Source organism: Rhamphochromis longiceps, linkage group LG17 (genome assembly GCF_057381845.1).
Source record: "Rhamphochromis longiceps isolate RC_006_pf linkage group LG17, R_longiceps_female_GT1.1, whole genome shotgun sequence".
Lineage (NCBI taxonomy): Eukaryota > Metazoa > Chordata > Actinopteri > Cichliformes > Cichlidae > Rhamphochromis > Rhamphochromis longiceps.
In genome coordinates this window covers 15827182-15838648 of record NC_140573.1, presented here as the reverse complement: position 1 = coordinate 15838648, position 11467 = coordinate 15827182, and the positions used below count along the sequence as shown (strand labels likewise).

The following is an 11467-nucleotide window of genomic DNA, read 5'->3' as shown; positions in this document are numbered from 1 at the left end:
GAAAACTTGCGTGTATTCACATCACAGCAAGTAGTAGTATGCGCAGAGTTGGACTGATGAACTGAGTGAAGCGGCGGTTGTTGGACTGCCAAGTACACCTCAAGGTCAACAATAGCAGTATTTTGTTGTCCATGTAGTTACAACAGGCATTTTAGATTCCAGCTAGGATCTGACTGTAAGACTCTGAGGTGTTATTTCCCTGCTCGTTCTGCGTTCCACTATTTTTTTTATTCACTAAAAGAAACACTAACATCAATGAAGTCAGAAAGAAAAGCATTGTTAATGAGAGCACTGACAGTGAAGGAAACGTGAATAACAGTATGGCTATTTATTGTGTGAAAAGAACAATATGAAAGGAATAATTTAAAGAGACAACACAAGTTAACCTTTTGAACATGCTGTGTGATATTAAAAAAAATATTTTACATCCTGTGAGACTATGTTCAGGCTCAAAGTGGAAAAAAAGAAAAGAAACAAAAATGTGTCAAGACTTATGCATGCAAGCTTACTCTTGGGAGAAAGAAACAGAGGTGGAAATGTTTTTAAATGGTAAATGGCCTGTATTTGTATAGCGCTTTACTTAGTCCCTAAGGACCACAAAGTGCTTTACACGACATTCAATCATCCACTCATTCACACACACATTCACACACTGGTGATGGCAAGCTACATTGTAGCCACAGCTGCCCTGGGGCGCACTGACAGAGGCGAGGCTGCTGGACACTGGCGCCACCGGGCCCTCTGACCACCACCAGTAGGCAACGGGTGAAGTGTCTTGCCCAAGGACACAACGACCGAGACTGTCAGAGCCAGGGCTCGAACTGGCAACCTTCCGATTACAAGACGAACCGCCAACTCTTGAGGCATAGCAGTTTGTTCATCAAGGAAGAACACACTTCCCTGCACTCTTGAAAACCAAAACATGACAACAGAAAATACACGAAGTGGCAACAACTGAAGCTTAAAATGAAGTACCAAAAAGTGAATCTCCTCTAATGGATAGTTGAGGCTGGTTCCAAAAGGAAATCAGTCCTCATGGACTCACATGTTAAAATTCCTGAATACGGTGTCAGTTGAACAGGCCTAGACACTAGTCAGCAAATGCCTGGAAATCACCGGTCACTGGGGTAAAATGGTTGATGCGTGGTTGGTGGAGTTTGCATAGTTGTGAAGCTGTATGTGTATCAGCACACTGTATGTCCAACTCTTTTAGTAAAGACAGATGATGAAAGGTTTTATTGATTGCATTTATTTATTTATGACATCTATTTTACTGAATATCAGAAGTAGTAATAGTAAAAAATAGAAAAAGGTCACAAGTTCAACCAGGACTCCCAAGCAGCCAGTCAAGCACAGTTTTCCACTGTGATATTATTCCCAACATCTTTTCGTCTCTTAGGTTGCTCACAGAAACATCTTTGTCAAGAATAAAATCATTGTTTCATTTTCAGGTGTGAAATTTAAATACCAGAAGATAAAAAAAATATATCTAAATATATAAAGAAATCCAGCCAACATCCAAATCTGATGCCAAAATAACAGCAGCATATAACATAAGCTTTTAAAATAGAGCTGGTTAGATGGTATTCTTAATGAACCGTACTGAATCATCACTACTGTCTACTTTGAAGGGTTTTTCATCAGCAAAACTCATTTACTTTCACTATACAAGTTGTAAATAAAATTTAAAGTAATTACAAACATCAGCAGTAAACTGTAAAACTATTTTTACAGTGCAATATGTAATTTATGTCCAACACATGCTGCAAGCCAGTAATTATTTTCTTCAGATTATAGTGCAAATTACTTAGAAAGCAATGTCAGTTTATCCTCTACTTCATGCCATATTAGAAAATTATTGTCGCTATAATTTTTTTCCAGCACCCAAGCACCACACACACATTTAAGATATTTGCATGTTAACAAAAGAAAAAAAAACAATGCAGCAAAAAGAAATTACACAAATAGCAAAACGTCCAGTGTGCTCAAGTTCCATCAGCGATAGAGGCACATAGTGGTGCTTTGGTACAGGTACATGTAGGCATCACAGAAGAGACGCTTTGCTACACCTTTCATATCTCGAGGTGCCTGGTTGGCCAGCTCGGAGGGGGACATTTCCAGGTATTCACCAACCTCGGGGCAGGGCTGCACCTCTGGAATGTTGTAGCCATCCATCTCTCCTGAACGCAATACACACAAGTGAGCCAAAATGCACTCAGAGCTAACTTGTGTATGCATATTAAATATCCCGCTTACCCTGTCTGTCTGCCATGCTGTCGAAGAAGATCCAGTCCTCAGTGTTTGGTCCATATTTGACGAAGGACACATAGTGGCTTGTCTCGATGCAGAGCACAGCGAACAGCTCCATTTTGTCTCTGATCATAGTGTGAGGGTTTTTACGTCCAACATAACCCTTTGGGATTTCCAGGGATGCTGGTTTATGGCTGCGACGCTGAGGATGGGAGTGCACCTGAAAACACATACACACTATTAGACCTGTAAATAGTCACTATTTTATATCTATGTAGCCACTGTTAAATTTCACATTAGTAACTTTAGTTCATTGTCTATAAATGATCCCTAAACCAAAGGAGATATTTGAGACAACTCTATAATGTTGTAAATAAAGATCCTATAATAGTATAGACACAATCCCTACAATCAATCACCGATGAGCAAGCATTTGGTGACAACATGAGGGAAATAAAGTTTTTTGTTAAAACAGGAAGAGACCTCCACCAGAACCAGGGTGAATGATGGAAGGAATGAGAAGAGAGAAAAGAGGAGCACAGAGAGACTACCAACACGAAACAGGACAAAACACATCTCCCCAAACAGCTTTAGCCTAGCTAAAGTATGACATTATTAGCTATCTCTGCGTCCAAATGCTCCTTTAGTTCCCAAAACCAAACAAGCACTGGGGCACCATTAAAAGTTTAAAGCCTCAGATTCTTTCAATTCCAATGAAATACCCAGTGGGACATTTTCCTAGGCTGGAGGATCAGGGGAAAGAGAAGACAGAAAAGAGAAGCACTGGAGAGGCCACTAACAACAACTGGGAAAAAAAAATACGCATTACAGGTCCCAAAGCACATCAGCCCTGTGCAAAAATGTAGCATGAGGGCTAAATTGGTCTCAATAAAAATATATGTTGATGGTTTATTGGCAGAGACAAATTAGACCATCTGGGAAGAAGAAGAAGACGGCGAAAATGGATAAAACATGAGCTGAAGCAGTGTTTTAAGAGAAAGACTGCAAAGCCTGAACCTTCTAATATATGCTGAAAAATTCAAAATTTTTGAAAATGGTGTGTTTAGCGAAACTTCTAACAAATAAAAAATATATATAATTTTTTATTTATGAGTTTTAATTTGTATCAAATTTGATTCAAATAACATGTTTGCAATTTATTGCTTAAAAGTGTATTGTTAGATGTATTTAGGTTTTTCTGGCAAAAACTATGACACCGATGTTGCTGAAGTCACAAAAACTCATTTACCAAATATCATCCACTTGATGTTACAGAGCTAATTGAAAATACAACAAATAAATTCAATAATAAAATTGAAATTGAGAAATATTTTTCCTTGATCAGCTGCTTACAGCATTCGTTTACCACCATCCAGTTTGCTCTTCCTGAATGGAGTGCTAGCAGGTGCTCCAGAAGAGCTTTCTTGCACATTTTGCAGAGCATTGTGCTTTTTACTAAATCATCATCAGAGCCTCACACTCGGCTCTCACTGTTAGATATGTTTGGGCTTCAGTCATTGTAGTCATGGTGTTGCTATATCACAGATATTGTGATGTGACATTTTTATATCATGTAAAAATGTATGTATTCAACAACATGACAAGGCACAGCTCTAGTCACGCACTACTTAAGTGGATGACCTAGTTATCTGTGTACGTCCTTCCTTTGCTATCTGTATGTATAAGAGGAAAGGAGGAAGACTTCACATACACTAGCCTACACTAGTTGATGTCTGACAAAAATTAATTTAAATATTTCATAAAATATTCAAATTTTCGCACAGTGTTTCATTTAGAGGCTTGATAGTATGCCACTGAACTGATATAGTGTTTCAGCAGTACTTACTAGGCAGACGGTGAGCAGGTGATGTAATGCACCAAGAGCAGAGTTAATTAGCTGCTGTTCAATTCAGTGCACAAACTGATTCAGAAAGCAGCCAAGCATAGATTTTTATATATAGACAAGCAAAACAACACCATGTGTTTCAAAGCCAGATAAATACACAATATTATACACAATAATTATACAGTAATAATAAAAAAAATCTGAACAGGTAGCTAACAAATATCTCTCAAACCAACTGGGATTTCGGTCTAAAATTTGATGACCTATATTAAGTCAAAGTTCTAGTTTTAGTGCATGTTCAACACTGACAGACCACTTGTTTGCAGTACAGATCAGCCTTGATTGTGATTTAATTTGTTTCCTCTCTATATCTGAGTCCTACCTCCTAATAGCAGCTAAATCTGATGAAACTGTGGTGAGGTGGGAGGTTTCACATGGAGAAATGACGTCAATACATTCCCTCTACCGTGACAAATTAAGCCAAAGACAAACAAAATGATTCAGGTGTTAAAACAATGTGACAAACCTGTTTTGAACACTTCTCGCAGAAGACTTTGAATCCTGTCGGGCTGAAAAGGGGATCTTTAAAACAGTCGACGCACTCAACCTGTGCCAGGGTTCCACACAGCATGCACTGCTGGGGACCTGAAAAACACACCGTGCGTTGTATTCACTGTGTTAAATTTAGTCGCTGTGAGTTTGTATTCTTAATCTGACCTTCAGAGAGGAGGTCAGTGACATCCAGCTCCAGAGAGGGGATGATTTTGTCAAACATCTTGAATTTCTTCCCAAAGCGAGGCATCTGGAGGATGAGGCAGGACGGCACCTGGAGTGATGGTACGATGAAATAAGATGAAAGACCACACAGACTGAATACGCTCAAGTGATCAGATTCCAGGTGGTCTGCTCAGAAAGCTTCCCCACAGAGCCATCTACTGGAGAACCAACCATTACAAGTCTGTCTATTACATGTCTGTGAGAAAACAGCTAAATCATTTTTGGATTAATCTGTGGGGGGAAAAAAACAGTTTCCATTTTTTTGGTAACTGAAATATTATAATACAGGATTGTCCTTCTATTCTGATAAATATCGTTATATTTTTAATTTGTTAAGCAATAAAACAAAAGTGAAAGTGGGACTTTAAAGTTTGTGCCTAACAATGAAGGGCTCTCACCTCTGCCAGCTTAAGACCTGCACTGTGGAAGGAATGTTCTAGTAGCTGCTGCACTGTTGGCAGAACTAGTCTGTGGTTCTGGTCCAGGAAAATCTGATAGCAGTAACTCTCCTGCACTTTACCTGCAGCTGATCTAAAATGGGAGAACACACAAGAATAGTCTGCATTCCAGGTATGAGTCTCAAAATGCATTATACTATACAGTACAGCAGGAGACAGTAATTTAGTTATAGTAAGTGTACAGTTTTAGCAGAGGATCCAGGGCGAGGATGTGGTGCATGATGACACTGAGGAACTCCTCTGGATCTGAAAGACAAAAGTAACATGAATACTTCAAACTCAACCACTTAAGACAAAACAAATGCCTTCCAGAAAAGCTTTCCCAAATAAGCAGACCCTTCTCATCTGTGGTGAATGATTGGCTGTAGCCATGTTTCTGCAGCTGCTGTCGTAGCTTCATGATGTGTCTTCCTTCCACAAAGCCGTTACTGCAAACGGCACACACAGAACTTTCATAACAGCAAAAATAAAATGCAATCCATGTGATGATTTGATCAAAACACAGACCTGCGGAGGGGGTTGACTATGTCATTGAGCAGTGTTCTCTGAATTGGGGCATCTTGAGGTGTTGTTGATTTGAACAACATGGAGTCCAACACGGAAGAGCAGGAAAACAAACTGAAAGCAAAGAAAGAAACTAAGTTAACATAAAGAACTGTACATTCCCTAACATTATGGATTTTTAAAAATATAATAAAAAGTCAGACTGGAATCCTTTCAGTATGCTTTGAAAATGCAGTTAAAGAAACTGCTTTCATATTAGATTTGCTATGTTAAATGCACAACTGGTTTCATCTCTGTACCCACACATTGAATGTACAGTACAGCATTCAATTGCAGTAGCTGGTATACCAACAATATAGTAGAAATGGAGACACCATCAAACAATTTCTAACCAGTAGAAGCAGGACAAGGCATCTGCACTGATGATGATGTCAATGCTAGCTAGCTAGTTAGCTAAAAGCCATTACAGGTAAATTCGTTTGTTGGGGAAGCTGTGCATTATTTAAAACTGTAAAACCACAGGATAATAATTTATTATGCTGACCTGAAGAGGGCAGCGTCCATGTAGCAAGAGTTACAGTGTCCTTGAATCCCCTTCATTCGTCCAGTCAGAAGCTGCTTAACCTGCTCTGTGCTCATAGGCGGAACAGTCTGCAACTCAGCTGTACTGTGGTCTGTTTGAGCCACTAAATCAAAACATAAACAGCAAATATGTGGTTATGTATATAAACAGATAACAGATATAGATGTCCAAATGGCTGTTGTAAAGTGTATGCTACAGTCAGCTGTTGGACAAATGTGCAACTGGAGCACTGCATTTGATGCTGCTGCTAAAAATGCTTCAAAAATACAAACAGTAAACACTACTGATACTTTATATTAAAAAAAGACAAGTATAGAGAAAGACAAAATAGAAATGCATGTTTCAAGTAAGTAAAAGGAAACAAAGCTTAATTTTTGCAAATTAATTCTCCCTCTGCTGCCAGAAAAGTTCAAACTCAACCAAAATGTAGTTTGTTTTGTTTTGTTTTTTGCTGTTTTCAGTATAAAATAATCCTTTGTGAACAAGGGGTCACTCACGGCCAGTTGGATGTAAACTACATTGAAGAAAGCACCGGGACACTAATTACATCTACAGGAGCTCAGCTGTGGAGCTCCTGGCACAGTTTTTGTGCTGATGTTAATGCCAGAAGAACTTTGAAACAACAGAGCCACTTCATTGCTGTGGTTCCTAAACACATGCTCTTTGCAACAATAACACTTCTAGTAGATCATGGAACATCTGAGAGAGGAAGAAGTTCACAAACTTGCTGGAGTGGTGGCATCCTATTATAGTACTACACTCAAGTTCAGTGAGAGCTTTAGACCAACAAATTATTTCACAAATGTTTGGAAAAACGGACTGCGTGGCTAGGTGCTCGAGTCTTATATACCTGTGGCCTCTTGAATTCAAAGGATTAAGCTTAAGAGGTGTGGCCTAATACATTTTTCCATAGAGTGTAGGTTTGTCCATCCTGTACTAACCAGTGTCCTCAGGCTGCATTTTCTCATTGTGATTGGATGATGTGCTCTGAAAGCGTGAGTCAGGCCGGCATGAGCTCAGCTTCACAAACAGGGCTCTCTTCACAGGACATTTGAAATAACGCTGACCTTTAAAAGTACCATCACTCACTCCTTTGTTCTCATCCTGCAGATCAGAATACAGACTGATTATACCAATGTCTGAAATTTAACCCAACATTAAACGCAAACTAAAACATAAATATGCAAAACAGTTTTAAATGATGATGAGTAAAGACTTACCAGTTCCAAGCCAACCATAGTTTCACTTCGATCAGGCAGCTTGCCTATCCAGCGAATAATTCCATATGTGTTGCCTTCACCCAGAGTCACTTCTACCATAGAGTTCAAACTCAGACCCATATAGAGATAATCTGTATCAGCTTCTGGGGGTGTGTCGACATCCATGCTCTCTCCCTCTGCAATGAAAAATGTGTTTGGCTGAGGCATGATGCAAATGTAAAACAAACAAACAAATGTAAAAAGACCTCAAACCTGCAATCAGCTCTCCTTTGATAACCGCTTCTAATGGAACTCTAACTTCACCCCCCGTCTTCCCAGATTCATCTTTGTCCTGAAAACACCAACAGACAAAGGAAATATTACTGTCCTATACTCCACTACTACTGCTGAAGCAGTTTTAGAGAGTCTTAACAAAGTTTGGTTGTAACTGTAAACTCAAAGAAAAGCAGGAGCACGTAAATGACAGAATATCATCAGACAGGATAATTATCAGTGCACTGCTATTTTCAATTGGATTCAGATCCAGACTTTTACAGGACCATTCTGGGACAATAGCATGATTTAAATTACTCACTCCAGTGAGTTCTGAATCCCCATCTCCGATCAAACATTAAGCTATTATGAATCTAGCTATGACAATGTTAGCATTAGCATTTAGTAAACACTAGTCAGTCTGATGAATGTAACTTAAGACTGTGGTCTTTGTATTTGTGTTCTGCCACATGGATGTATTTTGTAGAGTGAATATCCTAAATGTGATTTTTTTATTTTATTAATCATTATAAAAATAAGGCATTATTTTATAAAAGTCATTTTCACACACAGAGCAGCTGTCAGTCGAGTGACCTGCACAGAATGTGAAGCTGGGTTTCAGCCAGTTAGACCCATTTTACAGCGAGATCTGTAAACAAAACAAAATCCACCAATCCAGTAGTACATCATACTGTATGGCACAACTGAAGCAGTAAAGTCATATACATGTAGCTCATGCTGGTTTATGTTCAGACACACAGCTGCTGATGCCAGGATGGAAAGGTAAATGCTTTAGCTCCTCTAAATTGTCAACAGAAATTTAATTAAGTGATTACTTTTACTAGATGAAATGATGATGCTGTAAATCTCAGGTGTGTTTCATAACAAAGAGTTTGCTTACAATTTAAACAGGTAATTATTTAGTCCCTATTATTTGTTATTATTTCTTTGAAAACATAAAAATCTGATTTTGTAGAATAAGCTTTGTGGATTTATGGCACAAAATTACATTTGATATGATTTTGGAATTAAAAAAATGGAATATTACTTACCGTGGAAATCTGAACGAAACATTGTCCACCTATTTCCAGTAAATCCAGCACCATTCCATAGCGAAATTTATCATCGATGAAGCAAGTAACTCTGTCTCCCAACTCTAGCCTTTCTGACTGTAGGGATGGCTTATGGACAGGGGGTAATAAAGAGCTGACTCTGTTGAATGGGGTAAAAACGCCACAGTTTTTGTCACACTTGAAATATCTTTCACCCCCATAGGTCCCATCACAGTAGCCCTTTCCTCTGTCTGGTCCCTGGAGAAAAAGAAGCAGAGCAGATTAAAACTGATGTCACACAAGACCTCAGTTAAATTTCTCTACCAGTTGTTCTGCTTTGCAAACTGCAATCATGCTGTGCAGTTGTGGAGTTGAATGGCTCCACCTGGCTTCAGCTTGTGAGGTTTTTACATTTATACGATTTCAATTAGTGTACTGTTTTACAAGACATTTTGAAACTTATTCAAAATAGTGACCTTACAAAGAAATTGATGCTTTTTCAAGCATGAAGCAGTGCACCCTTTCAACTTTGGATTGCTTGTGTTGTCTCCATACACCACTCCACAATGACAAAGCAAGTTAAAATACTCCCAAAACAAATTTGAGGGTATTTTAATGATTTATTCAAAAATAAATGGTTGAAGTATCATCTTTAGAGACATTTTTACAATACAGACATTTTTATGGTTCATACTGGCTCTGTCAGTTGTCCTTGATATGTTTCCACAACTTAAATTTGTCTGTGAGACAGGATTGTATCTGACAATCTCTGTGGCAATTTAAGTGCCCAAAAAGATGGCAACCCCCATTACTCACAGCTGGATACATTTCAAAATCTTTGTAGCTCTGCTTGACCAGCCAAGCTAAACCGGGACATCAATAATGTGGCAGCTCATCCAGCTCATGATCTATCACAATTCATCAGGTTATTGCCCATGAGATGAAAATCGTGACCTTGACCCATAGTACGTTTGAGTTAACACCCATTAGGTGCTCAGGATCTTGATGCACATTGCCATGAAAACTTCTCCGGATCTGAATCCAAACGAGGTTCTCAGAAAATATATATATATATTTTAAATGACTGTGCATTCATGCTTTCTGAAGAACTGGGCTGAGCTTGAAAGAAAAATACAAGGGAGAGTTGAGGAAAATGTGCCAAGCTTGTAAGATTATTCTCAAAAGACTTACTCCTTTCAAAGGAACTTTAATCCAGTCCTGAGCAATGGGTCTAAATATTTATGAATCTGGTAATGATTCAGTCTTATTTACTTATGTTTATAAATGTTCAAATCACTTCAAAAACCTGCTCTTGCCATTTAATTGTAGAGTAGTATGGTGTGTATATTAACAAACCCAGTTTGAAACACTACCACTTGTCTTTGCTTGGAGGCAGAAATCTCAAACCAAAATGAAACCTATAATATGTGTATATCTTCTGGATATGCCAGAAGGAGTAAGAAAAAAAACATCAAACCTGTAGTTCGATTCCAAAAAAGTATCCTGGTATGGGACAAGAAATAGATGCCTTTTTTAATGGTCCAATGTAGTGAATGATGCCTCTGAGCTTCTTCCCAGCTTCCTCCACAGTCACTTCAGTACCTATAGCAAGTTGCATTGCTGCTTGTAGATCATGTCGCTCTCTGAAACACCTCAGCCTCTCAGCTTCATCAGGCAGTGCCTGCAGCAGCTCAACTTCCTCTACACACAGCTGCTCCATGTCGTTGGCCTCCAAGTCATAGTCTATTCTAGAGTAGTTCATTAAACACATTCGTAGCTTTAATGGAGGGGGGGATTTTTTCATTTCTGAGATGTACTTATTTTCAGGCATGTAAACAATACTTCCAGCTTTTGCAAAACTGATCCATTCTGGCTTTTTTGTTAAGATGAAGTACACATTTTCTGTTGATGCCATGTTGCCGAGCCAGGAGATGTAAAGGGGTACCTACTGTACAGAGACACACAGAAAACACACACAGCACAAATGTGTTGTTCAGACAGGTGTGAAAACAAAACAAAAAAACAATATACCTATTATCAATTTTGACACCAGCACTCAAGCTAGCTGGCTAACGAGCTACAATGTCAACTCTACAAATAAGCAGAGTTCAAACTGAAAACGGAGTCAACATTGTTTATAATTCTAAACCTTCAGACCGTCTGCATCAGTCTCTCCAGCGAGTATTTATTTATAAAGAAACCTCCGTTAGCTTTACCTTCAATTTTTCAGCAACTTTAGAGATTGCTTTCCTTTCTGTCTTCTCTCTTCGTTTTACGTCCAATCAGCTGCCTTAACTTTCACTTCCTCTTTCATTTCATTTCGCAGCAGCGTCACTGGTACTTTGTTCATGACAGTTCATAGAAACATTTTTGGACCAGACGAATAAACTTTTGGCCCAAAACTACTTCCCCGAAGGGAATTCTAAACTTTATAAAGCGCAAATACAGAGACGCTTCCCGAAATGACGGTAATGTTTTCAAATCGGTTGTCAGCCAGCTGCGCATCAACGATAGCGAGGTTACGA

The 11467-nt window shown here is 38.8% G+C and overlaps 1 protein-coding gene across 2 annotated transcripts; it reads right to left on the bottom strand.

The window, feature by feature from the left end:
* Positions 1 to 1214: 1214 nt before the first annotated feature.
* Positions 1215 to 11452, bottom strand: cyldl (cylindromatosis (turban tumor syndrome), like). 2 transcript variants are annotated; one of them, XM_085386979.1, is made up of 15 exons: positions 11159 to 11452; positions 10420 to 10890; positions 8943 to 9200; positions 7891 to 7969; positions 7639 to 7814; positions 7360 to 7522; positions 6380 to 6521; positions 5839 to 5949; positions 5668 to 5759; positions 5514 to 5577; positions 5272 to 5404; positions 4814 to 4922; positions 4623 to 4741; positions 2257 to 2470; positions 1216 to 2180 (listed from the first exon to the last, which is right to left on the bottom strand). In XM_085386979.1, exons 2-15 carry the CDS (start codon positions 10855 to 10857, stop codon positions 1996 to 1998), a joined length of 2283 nt encoding a protein of 760 aa, XP_085243105.1. In that variant the 5' UTR covers positions 10858 to 10890; positions 11159 to 11452; the 3' UTR covers positions 1216 to 1995. The 2 variants fall into 2 exon arrangements, with proteins under 2 accessions (XP_085243104.1, XP_085243105.1); XM_085386978.1 differs by having other exon boundaries at positions 1215 to 2180; positions 5514 to 5759.
* Between the last annotated feature and the right edge of the window lie 15 nt (positions 11453 to 11467).

Coding starts and splice junctions, on each gene's coding strand:
- cyldl (XM_085386978.1), bottom strand. CDS start 10,857: ATGGCATCAACAGAAAATGTGTACTTCATCTTAACAAAAAAGCCAGAA. Junction 7,523..7,638: donor CTATGGTTGGCTTGGAACTG/GTAAGTCTTTAC, acceptor TCTGATCTGCAG/GATGAGAACAAAGGAGTGAG. Junction 5,950..6,379: donor ATGGACGCTGCCCTCTTCAG/GTCAGCATAATA, acceptor CTTTGCTTTCAG/TTTGTTTTCCTGCTCTTCCG.